General features: G+C 43.7%; 1 protein-coding gene across 1 annotated transcript; it reads left to right on the plus strand.

Moving 5' to 3' along the window:
- The first annotated feature begins 5,972 nt into the window (after nt 1-5,972).
- FAM171B (family with sequence similarity 171 member B) lies at nt 5,973-19,475 on the plus strand. The gene is made up of 7 exons (XM_054381363.1): nt 5,973-6,198; nt 6,991-7,083; nt 7,367-7,525; nt 10,749-10,916; nt 16,209-16,325; nt 17,759-17,882; nt 18,143-19,475. Exons 1-7 carry the CDS (start codon nt 6,159-6,161, stop codon nt 19,473-19,475), a joined length of 2,034 nt encoding a protein of 677 aa, XP_054237338.1. The 5' UTR covers nt 5,973-6,158.
- Nucleotides 19,476-23,338: the final 3,863 nt, after the last annotated feature.

The following is a 23,338-nucleotide window of genomic DNA, read 5'->3' on the forward strand; positions in this document are numbered from 1 at the left end:
AAGCAGTTCTTTGACTTAATTCTGTGATGCAACTCCTGAGTTAGGACAGTGATGTGAAGCCAAATTCCAGGCATTAGATATTGTTGCTGGAAGAAATGAGGTGTCATTTTACTGGCTGCAACTTCTCTGAAGTAGCTAAATGTGGTAGAAGGCCTTGTTTGCCTTTGTCTAAGTAACCCCTGCATTTGTGTGAGCCTTTACCAGCTTAAATGTCCTAGAAGCTGGCATTTCCCATGGACTTGCCAAGAGACAAATCTCCCTTCCTCTGAGGCAGCACAAATCAAATTAGCTAAGACTGAGTTCTTTCTTCTAATTGTAGGATTTCTGTCAAATCTGTTTAATACTGAGATACAGCTGACCCACTTGTGTCTGGCAAGTGTTAGTGACCAGAAAAAAACCACAAGTTTCATCTATTGTTTATCAGTTTCTGTTTTTTTAAACAAGTTCCATTGTGTGTCTGAAATGCTCTTCAGTACATTTTATTGTGATTAAAAAAAATCCTGCCACAGCCTTCACCGTATTTGAGACTTAAAAGTGTCATTAAGGACTTGTGCATGAAGATCTTTAGAAGAAGAAAATGAAAAATGTAGGATTTGATTTGCAAATTAAATGTCATAAGTGTTAATATGGCATTGCTAATAACTGGCTGCCATTAAGTGTGTCTGATCAATCTGCACAATAAATACATGTAAGGGAGTTGGTTTGAGGAGGTTGTTGGTCAAGAGATAGCAAGTTTGGGAAGACAGAGAACAGTCCACCACTGCATGGACACAGCCAGCTCTTAGGACCTCATGACTGTTTTCCTTTTAACTGTGTGTTACAGCTGGCTTGCCTGGGGTGTGCTCTGGTACACTCTCTTCTGTCCCAAAAAATAGTGAAATGTGGCTGGGGGTGGGGGGAGGGGAGGAAGATTGTTGTTCGTGTTGGATTCTGGCTTTTTGAACTGTTTGGGATTTTTGGTGGGTTGTTTTGTTACGTTTTAACGTTGGTATTTCACTAGCATTTGGATTCAGAGGCATAATATTGCATGTTTGTGTCTTCTGCACTGCTACTGTCGAGGAACACCAAGATGTATTGTTTCAGAAAGATCTTCCCAAAATCATGGATTCATAGAATTACGGAGTGGTTTAGGTTGGAAGGGACCTGGAAGATGGTCTAGTTTCAACCTTCATGCCATGGGCAGGGATGCCTTCAGGGATACCTTCTGCTAGACCAGGCTGCTCAAAGCCTCATCCAGCCTGGCCTTGAACACCTCCATGGCACAGAAACTTTAAGTTGGCAGAGTTTATTCTGGTTGTTATTAGAACATCTGATTAGTTATTGCTCGTATAATAGCTTGTAGGGAGGGAACAACTCCCAGCCCATTGGCACGGTTTCTCTTGTCAGGAAGGCTCTCCTGTTAGCACAAAAGATAAAGCCAAAAGCAATCAGAGCTAGGGATCAAGTCTCCTTCAATCTTTGTATTAGTGGGTGTGAAGGGAGCATTTTTCACTTGAGTAACTGCTACTTATGCATGACAGCAATATGCAGGTAATTACACTTTCAGACCTTGCATTGTCTGTTTTCACTGGGGAGACCTTTGAGTAGCCTCCCCCCCAAGATTTCAGTCTGCATTTACAACCAGGCTTCTGCATCTTCCAAACACCATTTTGGCCAGAAGATGAGTTTAGAAACAAGCTGCAGCAATTTCTGAACCCACAGGAGAAAGAAGTAATGAGAGTGGAGCATGGCTAAGAGCAGCCAGTGGTGTTTGTCAGTTCAATGGGAGAGAGTGGAAATAGGACCTGGGGGAGCTGGTGGATGGGAAGCACAACATGAGCCACCAGTGTGCACTTGCAGCCCAGAAAGTAAATCACATTCTGGGCTGCATCAAGTAAAGTGTGGCCAGCAGGTCAAGGGAGGTGATTCTCCCCTTCTACTCCACTCTGGTGAGACCCCACCTGGAGTACTGTGTCCAGTTCTGAAGCCCCTATTACAAGAAAGATCTGGAGGTGCTGCAAGGTGTCCAGGGAAGGGCCACAAAGATGGTCAGAGAGCTGGAGCACCTCTCCTGTGAGGACAGGCTGAGAGAGTTGGGGCTGTTCAATCTGGAGAAGGGAAGGCTCCAAGGAGACCTTCTTGGGGCCTTCCAGTATATGAAGGGGGCCGACAAGAAAGCAGGGGGGATGGAATGTTTAGGGTGTCAGGTAGTGATAGGACTGGGGGGAATGGAGCAAAACTAGAAATGGGTAGATTCGGTTGGGATGTTAGGAAGAAGTTCTTCCCCATGAGGGTGGTGAGAGACTGGAACAGGTTGCCTAGGGACGTGGTGGAAGCCTCATGCCTGCAAGTTTTTAAGGCCAGGCTGGATATGGCTCTGGGCAACCTGATGTAGTGTGAGGTGTCCATGCCCATGTCTGGGGGGTTGGAACTAGATGATCCTTGAGGTCCCTTCCAACCCTGACAATTCTGTACTTTTTTTGCAGTCTATTTTTTTTTTTTTCCTTCTTCTAACCAAAAGCTTCTTAAAAAGTGGGTTTTAATATAGCTGTAACCAATGGAGATATTTTTGTGCAAAATAAGCTTTACATTTGCTAACAGCTAGGGGAGGAATGTAGTAGTTCCCTTACACCAGGAAATTTAGGCTATTAGGAGGAAATGGAAAAAATACACATTAAGGTGTGAAATGATTGAAATAAAGTCTCTTTCTTTGGGTACATTCTAGGTTTTTGTTTTCTTATGACTTACCTTAAGCTGTTATTACTAGGCTTTTTTTCTCCTGACTTGATCCCAGCTATTTAAGTACTAGAGTATACCAGGAATTTCTGGAATTGGTTCCTACTGGCATGAGCTTGAATTTTGTGCTACTAAATTTTATAATTTTTAGATACAGTTTCACAAGATAGTCCTGGCTTCCAGTGACTGCAGGATCAGAATAGTGTATGCAGTCTGTTTTCCCTATTTAGTAGCCTTTTAAATAGTCATTGGCCAAGCGCCAATCTCCTGTCTTCCAAGTTTCAAAACCATTGGAATCATGCTAGTATATATATAACTGGACCAGTGCCTGGAAGATCTGTTTGTAACCATAATTTACTTACATGACATAATAAAAAAAAAAAAATCATTACATGATTTAAAACCCTCTAGCAACAGTAATTGAAAAGCAATTATTCTTGAAATATGATGCTTCAGGGGAAAAAGCCAGATGACATTGTTCTAAGGAGGGCTGTGAGGATGATCAGAGGGCTGGAGTGCCTCTCCTATGAGGACAGGCTGAGAGAGTTGGGGCTGTTCAGTCTGAGGTAGAGAAGACTCTGAGGAGACCTTATTGTGACCTTCCAGTGTCTGAATGGGGCCTGCAAGAAAGCTGGGGAGGGACTTTTTAGCATGTTGGGTAGTGATAGGTCTAGTGGGAATGGATCTGAGCTAGAGGAGGGTAGATTTAGATTCAACAATAGGAAGAAGTTCTTCCCCATGAGGGTGGTGAGACACTGAAACAGGTTGCCCAGGAGGTGGAGGAAGCTTCATCCCTGGATGTGGCTCTGGCAACCTGATCTAGTGGAAGGTGTCCCTGCCCCATAGCAGGGGGGTTGGAACTCGATGACCTTTGAGATCCCTTCCAACCCTGACAATTCTGTGATTATTGTGCATTTTCTGTTTAATTCTTAGAATCACCAGGGTTGGAAGGAACCCCTAAAGGTCATCTAGTCCAACTGCCCTGCAGTGAGCTGGGACACCCTCAACTCGGTCAGGTCACCCATAGGCCCCATCAAGCCTCACCTTGAATATCTCCAGGGATGGAGCCTCAACCACCTCAACCTCAACCAGAGAGCTGGGCAACCTGTCCCAGTGCTCAACTACCCTTGTAAAGAACTTCTTCCTAGTATCCAATCTAAATCTGCTCTTCTCTAATTTCAAACCATTGAATCTTTATTCCTTTCCTTTTCTGTGAGGGTATATATTAATTTGCACTAGATGTAGATTTTTCTAGCACTGTAGAAAATCAGAGTGGCACAGTTCTAAAGTTTGTGCTATGTATGCAGCAAATAGTAATAAATTCAGGCCAGGACAGCTTTTGGTGTGTGCAGGTCATTTTTTCTCTGAATGTAATGTATGCTGCATGCATATCATACGTGTCAATAAATATTTTTTTCTAGAGAGGCCTAACCTGGACATCTTCACTACATACTGCACTTTTTTTGATGGATTGCATTTGGCTTCTCAAGGCTTTTTCATTTAAATGAAGGTCAGTGGTAGTAATCGCTTGGTGCAATGTCAATCTCAGTTATAGAGAAGACACTGAAGTACAGTTTTGTGTGGATAAGTTTCAAGCAAACATAGCCTGACGTTTGGCCTAGCTAGGAATGTATAGTGATACTTGATGTGTTTGCAAACATGGGGCTATAAAACAGTGCAGTGGTGCTGAATAGTTGTATATCTGTAAGCAAAACACCAGAAAATTGATGTAGTTTGGAGTATTTCTAACAGTGGTTCAGAGATATTTTAATATTTGATAATAACTTAATTTCACATTGGAAATAACATGGAATTCTGTCCATTTTCATTTACCTGCTGTCTAGGAGAAGATTCCCTAGCAGTTTATTTACAGCCAAGGTGGGAGAGAAATTGGGTGTAATTCAGAACATCTTGAGACTGTTGTTGATGTGGACTTCGTATTTTCAATGTGCTGCTCAATCACTTTAATTATGATCCCTGCAAGAGAAAAAGGGATGTCAGATCTTCTCATTAGCAGAAAGCAAATACTGTTTAGAAGTTGCAATACAGAAAGGTGAAAACTAGACCAGAAGTGTAAAACTGGTGGGAGATGATAGATTAAGAAGTCAAGGTGTCTGGAGGCATTTGGTTACTTTAAAAGGGTTTTATATGCGTAAAAACCCCAAGTGTTAGCTCAGTCTGCACATGTGAAGTTTTCTGTTTTTCAGAAACTCAAGGTGTGTCTTTAAATGTGTGACCCGAGCCAAGGGTTACACTTCCCCCAAACCTGCAAAATCTCACACTGCTGCTTGAAGAAAGATATTTGCAGTGTACCAGCAAGGTTTGCCTTTCACTTATAGGAAAAGATCCTCTCACTCTCTGGAAGAAGGCCAGTGTGTAAAGACATATATGGAGAAAACAGAACTGGAAATTCTTATATTCATAGAATGTTTTAGGTGGGAAGGGACCTTAAAGATCATCTAGATCCAACCCTCCCACCATAGGCAGGGACACCTTTGAGACCAGGTTGCCGAGGGCCTCATCCAACCTGACCTTGAACACCTCCAGAGAGGGGGCATCCACAGCCTCCCTGGGCAACTTCATCTGGTGTCTCACCACCCTAACTGCAAAGAATTTCTTGCTCATCTCCAGTCTAAATCTGCCCTCCTCAAGCTTCAATCCATTCCTTCTTGCCCTTGTAAAAAGTCCCTCCCCAGCTTTCCTGTAGGCCCCCTTCAAGTTCTGGAAGGCCACTGTAAGGTCTGCCCAGAGCTGCCTTTTCTCCTGGCTGAAATTGAGCAAAACCATCTGTGGTACCAGTGTGATATTGCAGACCTCTTGCAAGTCACATTGAATTTCACCTTGGCACAGATGTATTGTTCAAGCTTAAATGAAAAAGGGAAGAATTGCTTTGTGATATTTGTTTTCTTTGTTGATTTTGGTTGGTTTGGGTTTGGGTTGGTTGGTTTAGTTGGGTTTATGTTTGGATTTTGTTTTTTATTTATTAGGACTGTTTAGCTATTGTAGTTGCTGACTTTGGTAAACACTTTTTTTGGTATCTTTGTGCCCTGTCTCAAGGGTTTTGCTTCTTTTCTGTGGTGTGTAATGCTAGGATTAACTCTCCATTTGAACAGAGCTTCCCTCTGTTGGGGTAGAGATCCTACAGCGGATGAATAGTTAAGGCATGAACTGAAGGACTTCTCAGGTTTCAGTCATGCTCCTTAACTTCTGATGCATGGTGACCTCCTGTTTTTTTCTTTCTGTTAATAGGCTCTGTTTTTACGCTGAAAGTTCAAGTGAATGACATCATCAGTCATCAGTACCTGCAACAAGCTGTCGTGGAAGTGTTTGTTAACTACACAAAGACCAACTCTACTCTTACAGGAAACAATGGAGCAGTGTTAATAAAAGTTCCCTACAAATTAGGCTTAAGCTTAACTATTGTATCTTACAAGGATGGCTACATGTTGACACCTTTGCCTTGGAAGACTGGGAGGATGCCAAGTACGTAAGCATCTTAAAGGCCTATTATTAACCTGTGTCTGTTGGTAATTAAATTTCTCTCTTCCTCAGCAGGCTGGGTAGTTGCTGGTGACTGAAAATGGCCAAATGAAGCCAGTCCAAGGGAGTTAGTGCCTGTCCATGTGAATATAGGCAAGAATGAGCTCTTAGACTTGAAAAATTCTTATTCTTGTGCAACAGAAAATAGCCTTTTTTTAACTCAAAGTAGGTTGTATTGCAGTACGGTGAGTGCAGTCAGAGGGGTTGTTTACCTGCTCTTAGCAAAGGGCTGGTAATGTGTTCTGACAGAAATCTGTGCTGTCTTGAGTGAATCCTGGAGTGCCAAAGCTTCTGAGTCCTGTCTAACGGGTATAACCTGTTGTATAGCTTCCTTTCAGCACTATTTCCTCATGAGTTTTCCTGTTTGACTGTCTGGCAGTTTTAGGCTGATGCCTAACAAATTTCCTAGACATCAGCCTAAAACTGCCACAGACTGTTGCATGGTCTTAACTTGCTTGGTTTGTGTTTGTTTGTTTTAAAAGACTGGACTCTGAAGAATTCCAGCCACTTGTTTACCCACAGAAGGCATAAGACAGTCGCAAAGACACAAAAGAAGTCTTCCTGCCTAACCATTAAAATTCCTGCTCTGGACAAGAGAAGTGACTTTATTTGTCCAATTTTCACATAACTTTTTTTTTTTTTATTGCTGTATTCATAGTTCCTTCAGAACTGGAGATCTTAGAGGATTTTTTTAATGGGTGGCACAGTGTTAACTGCTGTTTTACCTTTCCACAGTATACTCATCTGTGACGCTCTCCTTGTTCCCACAAAGCCAGGCTAATATATGGCTGTTTGAAGATACTGTCTTAATAACTGGAAAACTGTCTGGTAAGTTTGGTGTATGCAGACCATAATCTATGCACTTTGTGCTAACCATCTGTACACTTCCAGAAACCCCTAAGCATGTTGATATTCCTCTATAATACCTGTCTCATCAAAGCCAGATGTTCAGTTAATTGTGTAGCTGTATATGTGCCTGTGACAAGTGGTAGACTTAGAAATATATAAACTGTGGAGAAAATGGCTTGTTATGCCATATGGATTTCTGAACATTAATAAAAACTCTGTGTGTATTTCACCATTGCTGAGACAAAATATAACTCTTTTACAGATGCCAAATCTCAACCAAGTGTCCAGTTTCCAAAGTTTTTAATAAAGCTTCCAACAAATCACCATATTACAAACCTTACAGCCTACCTGACAGTGCCAGAGCAATTCTTGAAAGTGGACAGCTTCTTCTATACAACAGGAATTCTTCTAAATAAATCAGGTATGGAAAGAAGCTTAAGATTTTTTTTTTTAAAGAAATCTTTTAAGAGAAACATAGGCTTAAATGAAAAGGTCCTGAAGCTTCTCATGCTGCATTAAATCACAAAGCTTTGTTCTATAGGAGTAAGCTATAAACACCCAGTTAAGTAATTTATATCAGTCTTAATCTTTTTCCTTGTAGTATGAGAACATAACATATCTTAATACACTGAAACACTCCTTCAGAGTATGCTTTCTGTGTATATATATATATGTGTGTGTTTGTATGTTCAGGATTTATTTAAGAAAGATGTTGAGATGCTGGAAGGTGTCCAGAGAAGGGCAACAAGGCTGGGCAGGGGTCTGGAGCACAGCCCTGTGAGGAGAGGCTGAGGGAGCTGGGGGTGTTTAGCCTGGAGAAGAGGAGGCTCAGGGGAGACCTTCTTGCTCTCTACAACTCCCTGTGAAAGGAGGTTGTAGCCAGGTGGGGGTTGGCCTCTTCTCCCAGGCAACCAGTGAGAGAACAAGAGCACACAGCCTCACGCTGCACCAGGGGAGGTTTAGGCTGGATGGTAGGAAGAAATTCTTCTCAGGAAGAGTGATTTGCCATTGGGATCGGCTGCTTGGGGAGGTGGTGGAGTCACTGTCCCTGTGAGTGTTTAAAAAAAGACTGGATGAGGCACTTAGTGCCATAGTTTAGTTGATTAGATGGTGTTGGGTGATGGGTTGGACTTGATGATCTCGGAGGTCTTTTCCAACCTGGTTAATTCCATGATTCTGTGATTTCATGAGGCTGTGGAACTGGTTTAGTAAACACCTTAAAAATATGGTTATGGCCGGATTGTAAACTAGACAAACCTAAAGAATCAGTGCAGCTGCAGCCATGGACTTCAGCTGTGGGGTTTTCTGCTTTTTCACTAGAATAGTTTGCTCTGGGAGTTTTACACCTAGTGTAAAGGTAGTGTGGAAGCTGTAGTTCAGATCAGGGACAGTTAACCTCCATAAGGCTGTTGGAAACTGAGTAGTCCCCATGTATGCAGAGCACAATTACAGTAATGTTTTCTGTGCATCTGTTTCACTGGGTAAGCAGTAAGTGGCTTCACAAGTCATTATAACTCTGCTCATATACAGCTGGATCTTTTTGTCATCCAATCAGATGAGGTTTTTTACTGGCATAAATCTCTGGCAGATTGTATTGTGTGCAGTTCCTTCTTTCTTTTGTTCTTTTCTTTCTGTTCCCAGTGGACCTGAAGCCATGAGGCTCTTAAAAATCATTACAGCACATCAGGAAGCCACTACAAGACTTTAATTTTCATCAAATTAAAATCATCACCTATGTATATTGATAGTTTGACTTTCATACTTGTAAACCTTTCTTATCTATATTTCACCTCTTTGAAAGTAAAGCATAAGAGAAATAAGCAGTGTTTCTGCCCTTTGAGTTTTCCTTTCAATCTGCCTGGCGTGTGCTTTAAATTATTCATATACTCCTAAAGGAATAGACTTCCTTTTAAGGTAGGTGGAAGCTAATTGGTACCTGATGCACCAGGAGTTTTCTCACAACCAGCTTCTAACAGCTTGCATGGATTTAACATTACTCTGATACTTACTAATTCTGTTTCAGCTGCTTTCACCATCCTGTCATACTGTGCATTCTGGAGTAGCTGCAAATTAGTGTGAGAAAGACAAGAGAAACAAACTTTCAGGCTGCCTGTATATGCAAGGTTTCCCTTGAGTGCACTGACAAGCCTCATGATAAAATACTCAGTTCATTATAACTGCCAAATTAGAAAGTCAATCCTTACAGGAAAGTTTAAGAGGAATGTTTAACTAAGTAGAAATGCAGCAGTCATATATTTGCATGTCTTCAGTTTCATTTGATGTCTGATACATTGCAATTGTAGATACTAAAAGGATTGCTGGATGTTTCACACTGGTTAGCTATTCTGTAATCAAATTATCTGAGGGGAAAAATCCTTCTTCCCCCACCCTCCAAGCCAAATTTTGCCTAATTATTGGCTCTACAGTCAGCATTGAACATATATGTCCCAAGTCTGTTTCTCTTTTAGAGATTTGGTATAGAGATCATAGAATCACCTGGGTTGGAAGGGACCTCCGAAGGTCATCTTATCCAAATCCCCTGCAGTCAGGAGGGACATCCTCACAACTAGATCAAGTCACCCAGAACCACGTTAGGCTTCACCTCGATTATGTTGGCATTCAACAAGTCCAAGTGCTGGGTGCTGCACTTTGGCCACAGCAACCCCATGCAGAGCTACAGGCTGGGGTCAGAGTGGCTGGAGAGCAGCCAGGTGGAAAGGGACCTGGGGGTACTGGTTGAGAGCAGCTGAACATGAGCCAGCAGTGTGCCCAGGTGGCCAAGAGAGCCAATGGCATCCTGGCCTGCATCAGGCAGAGTGTGTCCAGCAGGAGCAGGGAGGTCATTGTACCCCTGTACACAGCACTGGTTAGGCCACACCTTGAGTACTGTGTCCAGTTCTGGGCCCCTCAGTTTAGGAAAGATGTTGAATTGCTGGAGCATGTCCAGAGAAGGGCAACGAGGCTGGTGAGAGGCCTTGAGCACAAGCCCTGTGAGGAGAGGCTGAGGGAGCTGGGGGTGTTTAGCCTGGAGAAGACCTCATTGAGGTCATTGAGGGGTGACCTCATTGCTGTCTACAACTACCTGAAGGGAGGTTGTAGCCAGGAGGGGGTTGGTCTCTTCTCCCAGGCAACCAGCAGCAGAACAAGAGGACACAGTCTCAAGCTGTGCCAGGGGAGGTTTAGGCTGGAGGTGAGGAGAAAGTTCTTCACAGAGAGAGTGGTTGGCCATTGGAATGTGCTGCCCAGGGAGGTGGTGGAGTCACCATCCCTGGAGGTGTTCAAGAGGGCACTTGGTGCCATGGTTTAGATAGTCATGAGGTTTAGGGTGACAGGTTGGACTCGATGATCTTTGAGGTCTCTTCCAACCTTCTTGATTCTATGATTCTATGATCTCCAGGGATGGGGTCTCAACCACCTCTCTGGGTATTATTTTAGTCACCATATTTTAAAAGTCCAGAAGAGAAGAAATGTTGAGGTTTGGGGTTTTTTTTCATTTTTGTTTTGGTGAAAAGCTGACTCTGTAGCTGGATGTCATGGCGGCCTTACTTTTAGTTACCAACGAGGAGAGATTCCTCATTCTAAATATTTCTTTTAAAAATCCACTATGAATGGAGAATTACAGACAAGCTATTTCTCACATGCAGGTTTCAAAAGCATGGAGTTAGCTCCTCTTGCTGCAATCTGTGTAAACGTTCTTTTGACTGGGAAAGAACTGCAAGTAAATGGTCCCATCCAGATTACGCTTCCTCTTCCCACCAGTACTGTAAAGCCAGGAGATGCTGTACCTGCATGGACATTTGATATGAAAACTGGTAAGTGACTTCAGTTATTTGTTATTCTGCCTTTTAGCACATGCATATAGTTTTGGGTACATGACACTGCATGTCGTGAAATAGTGGTGGGCATTAATATAGGAGGTGATGGTCGAGTGTAAAGGCAAGTGTAGAGTCTTGCACCTGGGAAAGAACAACCCCATGGAGCAGGTTGGGGAGTGGCCTGTTGGAGGGCAGTGAAGGGGAAAAGGACCTGTGGGTCCTAGTGGATGGGAGGATAACCATGAGCCAGCAATGTGCTCTTGTGGCCAAGAAGGCCAATGGCATCCTGGGGTGGATTAGAAGGGCTGTGGTTAGTAGGTCCAGAGAGGTTCTCCTCGCCTTCTACTCTGTCCTGGTGAGGCTGCCTCTGGAATACTGTGTCCAGTTCGGGGCTCCTCAGTTCAAGGAGGACCTCGGGGAACTGATTGAGAGAGTCCATCGCAGAGCCACAAAGATGACTAAGGGAGTGGAACATCTTCCTTATGAGGAGAGACTGAGGGAGCTGAGGGCTCTGTAGCTTGGAGAGGAGAAGACTGAGAGGTGACCTCATTCATGTTTATAAAGATGTGCAGGGTGAGTGCCAAGAGGATGGAGCCAGGCTCTGCTGGGTGATGCCCAATGACAGGACAAGGGGCAATGGGTGGAAGCTGAGGCAGAGGATGTTCCATGGAAACATGAAGAAAATTTTTTTCCCTGTGAGGGTGACAGAACACTGGAACAGGTTGCTCAGGGGGTTTGTGGAGTCTCCCTCTCTGGAGATATTCAAACCCCACCTGGATGTGTTCCTGTGTCATCTGGTGTAAGTGATCCTGCTCTGGCAGGGGCGGTTGGACTGGATGAGCTTTCAAGGTGTCTTCCAGCCCCTCCCATTCTGTGATTTTGTGAAATAGCCACAGATTTTATTAGAGGCTCTGTATTGGTGTTTGATTGACTGACCTGAATTGTACAAAGGAATTTCCTTGCTCTCATTAGATTGAAAAGCTTTGATGAAATTCCTTAGCATAGTATGATGGAGGTAAGGACATCAGTTTTAGCTGATGTTAAATTTTGCAACTGCTTTCTTAAAAGATCACAAATCAGAAGATCTGGATGCTTTGTTTCCTAAAGCATAGCTCTAAAGATCCTTTGACACTAAGACTGCACTAGATATTACCTCAGTTAACAGAAGCAATTCAGAAAGTGAAATGAAGTTGAAATAAGAGTTATCAGAAGGAACAACACAGTTCTTTTAGTGTGCATGGTAAAAGGAGGCTGGGGATTAGACACTTGAAACCTTTTGTCATCCCTTCACGTCTAATTTTAGTCAAGAGGGAGTAATGAGCTACATGCACTCCTCCATTTAGATGTCCTGTATTAGGTATGTGTCCATTAGTGTCCTGGTTGTCTTACTTTGTGCCTTACACTTTGTATCACACTGCCTTGAAATGTGGGAGTGAAGAGCTAAATGTTGTATCCTTTATTAAGGCAAAAAGCTGTTATTCAGCTGTTGGAAGTACAGGAGAGGACACCAACTCACAAAGCATTGTTTCACATGTTCAAGGAGGGAACTGATCATTTTAATGGTGAAGAGTCAATGTCATCTTCTTAAAGAGGAGCAGCCATGTCCTCATTCTTGGAAAAAAGACCATGCTCTTAAGAAAGTGGCTAGGTGTTTTCTCTTGGGAAAAGAGTGAATAGAAGAGGCTTTGGCCTAGAAGATGAAATCTGTCTATACACCTAGAAGATATCAGAGGGGGAACTGGTGTTAAAAGATAGAATTCTCCATCAAAGAAAGGGATTTAGTTTGACATGGTAAAATAGCACAAGGGATTTTAATTGCTTGCTGCCACAAGCAATCCTGCCAGCTCTCCTGCTCATCTCTACCTATGCTGAGCTGTTTTAACTCGCTGAAGAGAAATCTAGGTCAACAATGCTATTACAGCAAAAAGTTGACAGAGCTGGAGCAGCTTGGTACAGGGTCAGGGTAGAGTATAAACAGCATAAGGTGTATGTAGGTGTTGGGGAGGCTACTCAACATGCCAACTTAGATGTGTTAGCCTTGGTGGTAGAGCAGGAGCATGGCACGGTCACCCAATTAAAAGAGTTGTTTTTTTTCCTCTGGGATAGGCTGTACTGTGCTAGAGGTTCTGCAAAGGTGAATTGCTTGTGATGGGTGCTCACTGAGGTGCAGTGTTTGCCTGGAGCCTTCACTGCTGCTTGCTGAGGGAGGACGATGGACAAGCAGAGAGGCTTTTGGAGGATGCCTGACTTACACTTTTGTTTTTTTCTGCTTCTTCGTCTGTTCTCTGCAGTGAAAATTTGTCACTGTATTCACTGTTCTGGATGTTTATTCTTTTATATTTGATCTGACATACAAAACTTTTTTTTTTTTAAGTTAACTGAGTAATAGTATGCCACAGTCAAGGTTCTGATGTCTGAGGGCAGCTGAACACTTCAGCTCTCCAGCAAGCATTTGAGAGCAATCATGAGTAGCAGAAGACTTTTAGCTTATCTGGAGAGCTACCAGTGCAGTGAATAATGAGGCTCTGGTCTCCTGGTCTCTGTAGTGATATGATGAGGGCCAATGGTTTTAAATTAGAGAAGAGTAGATTTACACTGGATCTTAGCAACATGTTCTTTATCGTGAGGGTGATAGAACACTGGAACAGGTTTCCCAGAGAGGTAGTTGAGGCGTCATTCCTGGAGATATTCAAGGTTGCTCTGAGCAACTTGACCTAGTGGAGGATGTCCCTGCTTACTGCAGGGGGGTTGGACCAGATGACCTTTGGAGGTCGCTTCAAACCCAAACCATTCTATGATTCCAAGGTGTTACCATGAGGGATGTCCCTAGCAAGATGCTGACACAGGTTTTCAAACTCTGAAGTCCTTGGGTAATATGCCATAGTGGTGATCAGAGTCAGCACCCATAGAGGTAAGGGAATGGGTCTGTGTTCCATGTTGTATAGACTGATCCATGTGCACCAGAAAAAAGATAGGAACTGTTTTCACATGTCTGCTCGTGAAGTGTTCCCTGGGGCTACTCAAAGTATGATAGTCCTGAGACTGCTCCTGGAAAATGAGTTTTTATAACTCTATTGCAGCTGCTGTAAATGCAGAATTTGGTGATGTATATTCAGCGTGGCTTCCTTCTTGCTGAATGCCTCGGCTCATTAGTACCTGAGGTGGATTTTTAACAGAATTAGGAAAGAGAAAGCTTGCATTGGAGTGTTAAATGTAGACTGATGTCCTCCTGTTTGACTGGCAGCACATCACAGAGAATGTCTGCTTACTCGGGAATCACATCTGAGTGGTTTTATTAATAGGTGCTTGTTGTTTTCCCCCAATTCAAGGGCTGCTGGGTGATGAATGAAGGCATGAACCCTTCTGCTGTATAGCAACGAGATTCCAGAAATGCAGAGAGCAGAGAATCTCTGAAGTCCTCCCAGAAGTCCTTTACTACTGCTCGTAGAATCCTTACCATTACAGAGTCTTAGAGTCCCACTTACAGAAGAAGTCCCAGAAGCCCTTAACAGACAAAGCAGATAACAGAAGAAGTCCTGAGCATATCCCTAGCAGCTTCCCTAAATGGAGGCCCTTGCCAGAAAGCTAACTAACAGAATCAGAAGTCCCTAAGCAGACCCTAACCAAAGCCCTAACTGAAGATAACTATTGCTCAGAGTGGTTGTTTCTATACTTGGTTATCAATCCCTTAACCAGTAAAATCCAACCACACATAAAAGCTAAAAATCTTTTCCCAGTGAGAGGTGCCGGCATGTTAAGGAGGTGGCTTCTGCAGCATGTTCCAATCCAAGGGTGCCAACGTGAGGATGTTGTTCTTGGCACCCATGGAATGTTACTGTTTTGCTCTATGCAGTGTGCTGAGGGATTGGTCAGTTAAGGAATCCTGCACACTGCATGCATCCAGCAGCTGCCGTCAGAACAGTGGCTGCAATGGATGCTTTTTGCTGTGGAGTATATGTGGGTGGGGAGATAACAGCAGAGATTGTATCACTTCTTATAGATTTGTTCAGTGTACATAGAACTTCTGAAGACCTAAAATGTTTTTTTTTTTTTACCTTTTACGTGTGGTGTTCTGTGTCTTTTTTTTTTTTTTAATCTGCCTGTAAGCGGTGAAACAGTATTCTTGCAGTAAAGGGACAGCTTGCCATAGAGTTGGCAGGACAGAGGATTTGAGGATCCCTTGTTATTGTCTCTATATGAGAGTCAGAGGTGGAAAATTCTTACTGCTTGTCTTGCTCCTGGGTCCAGACAGGAGGCTTTTCAGGACTGTGGATGGCTGCTGCTGCTGCTGTTCTTCTCTGCCAGCCATCACAAGAACCAGGAGAAGGCTGCAAGTTTTGCTGCTGAATAATATTTTGTGTGCATCTGTGTGTGCACACACGTGGCATGTGGCAGTTCTATTCTTTATCTCCTGTCTGGTAGATACTTCCTTTTGCTTTTCTGAAAGAAGGATCCTGGAGGAAAATATGAATCATAGAGTTTTGTGAGTTAGACTTGTTCCATGTTTTGGTTACTGTTGCTTTTAACACCTTGGTGGTTCTCTCTCCTTCTCATGAGACAAGATCGTTTATCAGAGGTCATTTTTCTGTCCTTGGAATTTCACAGATGGCCTGTAATAAATGTGTTCAAGTTTATCAAATATAATTCTATCTCCTACTGCATACTTTATTAATTGTAGAGGATGGCATCCCAGAATACCTGTCCTTTGCATTGCCAAACAGATGGCGTGGAATCTGTGCCCTAACAATAGACCTCGCTTTGGCTAACTGAACTGTTACTGCCTTGGGGTAGGGAAGAGGAGAGAAAAAGTCAAGACACTGTTTATCCTGTGGTAGATTATTAGTTTGAAATGTTTTCCCACCAAATGCTGCTAGCTAATGTGAAATGAGTACTCATATACTTAAATTACCTGCTCCTTTATATTTTTTTTCAGTCTTGCCCTTCACACATGCTTCAACTTTTATAACAGAAATTTTCAAATAATTTGTGGGCATTTCTACAGAAGAGATTTGTTGCCAGAATTTAATATAATTAATTTTCTGTTAAGTAATGGTGATGCTATGTTTCAGAGTGAATGTCCACAGAGGGACATTTGCAGGGCAATGGTCAAGACACAAAGTTTGTGTGTTTTAGCTAAAGCTGTGTAATAAATGGTGTGTAGGTCAGAAATGTCAATTTATCTTGTGAGCTTCTGTATCTTTGGTAATAAATTACCAATGGATGGAGGTATAGAAGAGTCCTTTGTGACATGTACAATTATCTTTGTTGGTTTTTTTTTTTTTTTTTCAGGTGCTTGGGTAAGCCGTGGGCTAGGAATGGTGAAGGAAGCAGATGGTCAGTTAGTGTGGACATACACTGCTCAACACTTAGGCTACTGGATAGCAGCTCCACTGCCTGGGACAAGAGGTAGGGCAACAAGGGAGAAATTACTGAGTAACCCAAGTACAGATGGGGAAAAATGATGTGCAGTTGCAACAGGTGAATAACTCCTCTTTGACTCCTGATAGCCTGCCTTTGTCCACATAACCATTTCCCAGAACTTTACATTATCTGGGGGTGCTGGTTAACAGTTGGCTGGATGTGAGCCAGCAGTGTGCCCAGGTGGTCCAGAAGGCCAACAGCATCCTGGCCTGTATCAAAAATAGTGTCCAGCAGGAGCAGGAAAGTGATTGTGCCCCTGGACTCAGCCCTGGTGAGGTCACAGCTTGACTGCTGTGTTTAGTTCGGGGTGCCACAGTACAGGGAAGACCTTGAGGTCCTGGAGATTATCCACAGAAGAGCAGTGAAGCTGGTGAGGGGTTTGGAGGGCATCGCATACAGAGACTAGCTGAGACATCTGGGGGGAAGAGAAGGCTGAGGGGAGATCTTATTTGCCCTCTACAGCCACCTGAAAGGAGGTTGCATTGAGGCCAATGTTGATCTCTTTTCCCAAATAACTAGTGATAGGATGAGAGGAAATGGACATAAGTTGTGCCAGGGGAGGTTTAGATTGGGCACTAGGAAAAATCTCTTTACTGAGGGAGTAGTGCCCTCAGTAAAGGCACAGGCACGTCCTGGAACAGGCTGCCCAGGATGTTGGGGAGTCACCATCCCTTACTGTTCAAGAAGCTGTAGATGTGGTGCTTCAGGGTATAGTTTAGTGCTCATGGTAGTTGAGTTATGGTTGGACTTGATGATTTTAAAGATCTTTTCCAACCTTACTGATTCTGTGAAATGCTACAGGGGGGGAAAGTCCAGACTGAATTTGAATGTAGGTTTTTGTATTATCGCCATCTTTTGGGAGAAGCCTGCAAGGGAGCTGTGACAACAGAGCTCTAACAGTCAGCAGGACCGTACCCCTTACTGTTGAGGATCGTGTGTGACAGCAGGAAATGAAGCAAGAAAACTAGTCTTGGGTAAAACGGTCCCAGTGGGTTCTGGTCCATGTAGACTTGTTGCATGTTTTACAAACTCCCATGAAGGGACTCTGGAGAAATATGAAAAAAAAATATATAAATATAAAGATAAAAAGCTAGCACTTTGTGACAGAAGCACTTACAGAGAACATGTAACCCGTGTTTCAAAGTCAGTGTGGACAACTAATACAAGTGTAGTTTGAATGGAGTTGAGCAGAGGTAAGGCGTTAGGATATGAAATGACCCTGTGAAGGTCCATTATATTGTAACCTCTGTTTGTGTGGTTTCTGGTTTGATGCAACACCAAGGTGAAAGGGGAAGTGCCACAGAAACACAAAATTACTGGAGAAGTGCAGCTTAATTTGTTGGCTACAGCTCTGCATATCAAGCAGCACTATTTGCTTCTGAGAACTAATTCTTGTCTGGTTTTCTTTGACAATGCAGAATCCATTATTAGTGCAGTTTCCAAGGACATCACTGCCTACCACACAGTGTTCCTTACGGCCATACTGGGAGGTACTGTTGTCATAATCATCGGATTTTTTGCTGTTCTTCTTTGTTACTGCAGGTAAGCAAAAAGAGAAGCTCTAATAAGCTCAGTGAGAGTGGAATTTTAGGTTGATTAAAATTAGCCTTTTGAAGCTGAGCCTTGTTTCCTTAGCTAAACTACATTGTAGCCTAGCATGTCTTTAAAAATTTACAGTTATTTCAGTTGGGTTTTGTGACATCACATTACACTGCAACTTCTTAATCAAACTCTTGTCTTCAACTCAACAGTCTAATATTTCCTCACATGCTCTACAGTCACCTTGCATCTCTTTTGTATAGGGATAAATGTGGCCGGACACAAAAGAAGGAAAAAAACACAACGAAGCTGGAGGTCATAAAGAAAGACCAGACAACATCAACAACTCACATCAACCACATCAGTGCCACCAAAGGGTCTCTAAAGCTGGAGGATAAGTCGCAGTTATACACATCAAAAATTTCTTACAGCCCCCAAAGAAGGATGTCCACAGACACAGAAGATGGAAAATCACGAGACAATTTTAAAATCTACACAGAGGATGCTTCTTATCAGTCCTCCTGCCAGACAGAGCAGTCGAGAAATTCAGCCCATTCCCTGGAACCCAGTGCTGGAGTTAGGCACTTACAGCAGCCGAAGCATAGCAGCAGTGCTATTTCTCAGGCTCCTAGGGACATTCAGGACCAAACCAGATTCCTTACGCTGAAAGAGGACATGTATGGGCTTTCCCATATCCCAGAACATCTCATGCACATTTACAATCAGCCTATTGCCATCCTTCAAACCTCAGACCTTTTCCACTCCCCGGAACAACTGCATCCTGCTAAATCGGCAACGCTGCCAAGGAAAGGGCAGTTGGTGTACAGCCCCCTGATGGAACCCATGAGTCGTGACAGCTACATGCAGACGTTGCCCAAGATGCCAGCGCACTCCCACCCACAGCCTTCTGCCTGCAGGGAGGAAAGCAGCGCGCTGGACGGCGAGGAGGGCTTGCCCTCCCAGGCGGCAAACTGGGGCCGCTACACTAACAGCCTGCTGGAGTCTGTCTCCGTTCCCGGGACACTGAACGAAGCAGTCGTAATGACTCCGTTTTCCTCCGAACTTCAAGGCATTTCGGAACAAACCTTACTGGAGCTCTCTAAAGGAAAGCCATCTCCACACCCTCGAGCATGGTTTGTTTCCCTGGATGGAAAGCCGATCGCTCAAGTGAGGCACTCCTTCATAGATCTGAAAAAGGGCAGAAAGACAGAAAGTAATGACACCAGCCTGGACTCTGGTGTGGACATGAATGAGCACCATCCCAGCAGGAAACTGGAGAGAGAGAAAACTTTCATTAAAAATATGCCACATTCTAAGATCCTTTACTTGGAAGATCTGGATCTGAGTAGCAGTGAAAGCGGGACCACTGTCTGCACTCCAGAGGACCAGGCTGTGAGGCACATTCTGGATGGAGGGAGTGGGCCAGTGGTAGAACAGCATGAGGAAGAAGGCCTAAGAAAGAAAACTGTATCAGGAAGTCATGAATCTGGTATCCCTTCTGCTAAAAAAAGGGATAGGCCATCTATCACAAAAAGAGATAGCAAAACCAATATCTGGAAGAAAAGAGAGGAGAGGCCTCTGATTCCTATAAATTAAAACACAATGTGCTTTGTGTTGTTGCTCTCCCTGCCGGTTCTTGACCTCTTGGCTGCTTCTGTAATTTCTGCAGTGTTGGGTTTACAGGGAAAATGTTGTTTTCTAGTATCAAGAAAAGTTACATTTGTTTTGACTATACAGATCGTGTTACTAAACTTCAGCTGTGCAATTGATATTCCACCTCCATTGAAAGCAGGGAAATGCTACTATAAAATTTTTCCAGTTCCTGGTTTTGCTGGCAGTGTAGGGAAGGCCCACATTCTCATTAGCCTGGCATTCTTGGACACAGCTCTGGGAATGCAGGGTAAGAAATGAAGGCCCATGTTTGTTTTCATTCTTTTTGTACTTGTTGCTAATGCTTTGGTAGACCTTTTAAAGCCATTCCTCAGCCTTGTTCCTGATCCGTGTGACCATCTGTACAGTATTTTATATGTGAACTTTTCTAGGGATCTGTTACTACTTTGTATAATGGAAAAACGTTTCATCAGTTAGTCCCATAACACCAGCAGATGAGTTCTGTTGGATTTATCAGCAGAGCTCTGTATCATTATTGCCCTCCCTGTGTGCCCATCCATGTACAGAAGGTTGCCCTTCTGTAGAGCAGTGGCAGAAGGGGAAAGAATACAAACTCTGTGGCCACTGAAGTTCCTGGTCCCCACTGTCTTAAGATGCTGCCTGTCTGCTTTGTTGTGAGCTATGAACATAGAGGACTGACTTCTGCTATGGAGTGTCCACATCCAGCAGAAAGGACTGGTTCTGGTAGCATTTGAAGCTGCTGCTACTGATCCCAATGTCTTAGTTTGGCTTTGTTCTTAGTTGAGAACTTCTTTTCTGCATGCTGTTGGGCAGGTTGTGCTCCATGACATAGTCTTGAGTCCCTGTGTATTTAGAAGTTGGAGTTTGGCCCATGATTAAAAAGTACGCAAGGTTAGGCAAACGATGCCTTTGACATTGTTTCCTTTAGCAGGAAAGTATAACACTGTTGTTTTTTATTTTATGTTTAAGAAAAAAAAAAAAGATCATTGGAGGTTTGTGTGTCTACATTTTGCCAGCCTGAGCTGCTTCTACCTAGGTTGTGCATCATAGAGGGGTTAAACAGGCTTTAAAAGTTTTTGTGAGCATGCGAGCAGCTGGCAAAATTTGGTCTATAATGCAATATAAGTACTGCTTACAACTCATCTTAAGAGTTAAACTTACCAAAAGTGATGAATGCATGAAATGTAACTAAGATATGTATAGAGGAAGGAAAAGGCCATCAGAATATTCTTTATTTTTAATCTTCATCTTGTCAGAGTGATCATTCCAACTTTGGCTAACAGAAAAAGTAGATGCATCCCTTCATGTGCTTCATATAGCATATAGAATGTCCTTCTGTGGCTTGGAGGCTGTTTCCCTGGTGAAAGAAGTTCCAGCATTTTGGCTTTGGTGGTGTGATTATAAATCATCCTTAAAAAGCTTTATAAATATTTCCCTTTGAGCTTAGTTAAGGTTCTGTACAAAAACCCAAACATAAAATGCCTGTATCTGAATTCTGGGGTGAGGTGCACTCATTTGCCTGCCCTGTAGCACACTTAAGAGTTGGGAAATGCCCTATAGAGGTGTGCTTCTGGAAATAGTTACTCAGGAAACATCACTGTGAAACAGGTCTGTTAGGTTGGTTTTCTTCAATTGTCTGGTCCTGTTTTTAGAAGAATATGCAAGGTAACCAGATTCATCTCCACCACTTTTCCTGTCTCTTGACACATATGCACAGATAGCTCTCCCTTAGTCTTTGGGGCATGCCTGTCAAGTGCTCACTGAGCTCCTTTAGTCCATGACTCTGGGCTCCATCTGTCATAACAGTCTTTCAGGGCAGGAATGATGGTATGGTGTTGGACTGTTGCATGCTGAAGCTAGTTCTGGTTCCATCACCTCTGTGCCTGTCTAGTTATATCATTGCCACATGTTGCCTGGTTTCATCAAAGTTCATCCGTCATTACCCTGGGTGATCTTTACTGCCATACCCTTGGCATGACAGAGCCACCACAGAGGTGATGATACAATTTAGCTCACTGGCTGTTTTCACCCCATATTAAATCCCCTTGAGGTGCACATCTGACATCCTCATCCTTCCACGTTACCCACCAAGTGCATCCAAGTCCTTGAATGAGAACACTCCCACAAATGGCTTTGCCTTTGCCTGAGGCAGGAATAACCCAGATTGTTTGTCCTAGCATATTTTATGTGCACTGCAGGGACTTTCTCCCTTTCTACATGAGAGGTTTGAGCAGGACCAGCTCAACTGGCAGATCCTCTGTTGTTATCTAGCCAGGTGGCTTTTGCTAAATGTGTGTCTCAAAGTTTGAAAGTCACCCCTGCCCCCCCTTGCTCTCAGTGTCATTTTTAGCAGTCTGTTATTGTTTGATTTTCCTGGCAGCTGGTGTGTGGTAGGGGAGGTGACCCACTCAATGCCATGCTCCTTGGACCAGGTGTCTAGGAGGCTGTTTAATAAATGAGTCCTGCTGTCAGGCTCATTTCTCTCTGGGGTGCCATGTTGCCACAAGACTTGCTTTTCAAGACCCAGGATTGTGTTCCGCACAGTCTCATGGGGCACAGGGTAGGTTTCCAGCCACCTGGTGGTTGCTTCCACCACTGTAAGCACATGCTGCTTGCCTTGATGGGTTCGTGGGAGTGTGATGTAGTCAATCTACCAAGCCTCTCCATATTTATGTTTCAGCTATCGTTTTCCATACCACAGAGGCTTTAACTGCTTGGCTTTCTTGACTGCAGCACGTTTCATGTTCATGGGTAAGCTGTGTGGTCATGTCCATGGTCAAGCCCACCCCCTTGATCATGAGCCCATCTATATGTTGCCTCTCTTCCTTGATGGTCTTGAGGTGTCATGGGCCCGTGAGACTATAATTCACCCTTACATTGCCAGTCCAGATCTACCTGAGCCATTTCAGTCTTAGCAGCCTGATCCATCTGCTGGTTGTTTTGATGTTCTTAAGTGTCTCAACTGTTGGGTCTATGGACATCCATGTGGGCAACTTTCATCACCAGGTTCTGTACCTGAGCAGCTGTACCTTGCAGTAGCAACCCAGCTGTTTTTCTTCTAGTGCTGCAACCAGCCCCACAGGGCATTTGCCACCATCCATAGGTCAGGATAGAGATAAAGCAGAGGCTTTTCCACTCAGCAGTATCTAAAGCCAGTTGGCTGGCTTTCACTTCCTATGCAAACTGTCTTGTCTTCTGCAGCAGTCTGTGTGACATGTCACAGGGGACTCCATCCAGCCACCTTCCACCTCCAATGCTTTCCTACAAGGTGGCAGGACCCATCAGTAAACACAGCATATCCCATCTCGTTTTCTGGGGATTTATTATACAGTGAGGCCTCTTCAGTACAGGTCACCTCCTCCTCCGGTGGCATTTTGCAGTCTTTGCCTTCTGGCCAGTCCATGATCACTTCCAAGATTCCTGGACAACAGGGGTTTCCTCTTCAAGCTCAGTGTGACCCATTTGCTCCACGTAGCATCAGTTCCATGGTATGTAGAAGAGACTCTTCAGGCTCCCTCTACAGAGACATTCAGCAATGTGCCGGTTCTTAGCAATAGGAACGTGCTGGTTTGAATATCCTGAGGATATTAAAAAATTTCAAAACCTTCAATCGCTATTGGAATCAGACTGGTGTAGAAGGAGAAGGGGTGGGGAAAATGTCTCCTCCGGAGGTCGGCTCCCCGGGGAGTGTAATTACCAATAGTCTCCAGCAGGTGGCACTCGAAGCGCGGAGGTGCAGGCAGTGCGGTGACAGAGCCCCGATTAGCCTGACGAGCCGTTCTATCATTTTAGAAGCCGGTACTGCCAAGTATAGCAACATGATAACC

The sequence above is a fragment of the Indicator indicator genome, chromosome 5 (genome assembly GCF_027791375.1).
Source record: "Indicator indicator isolate 239-I01 chromosome 5, UM_Iind_1.1, whole genome shotgun sequence".
In the NCBI taxonomy this organism is placed as follows: Eukaryota; Metazoa; Chordata; class Aves; order Piciformes; family Indicatoridae; genus Indicator; species Indicator indicator.

Coding starts and splice junctions, on each gene's coding strand:
- FAM171B (XM_054381363.1), top strand. CDS start 6,159: ATGTTGACACCTTTGCCTTGGAAGACTGGGAGGATGCCAA. Junction 7,084..7,366: donor AATAACTGGAAAACTGTCTG/GTAAGTTTGGTG, acceptor ACTCTTTTACAG/ATGCCAAATCTCAACCAAGT. Junction 10,917..16,208: donor GACATTTGATATGAAAACTG/GTAAGTGACTTC, acceptor TTTTTTTTTCAG/GTGCTTGGGTAAGCCGTGGG.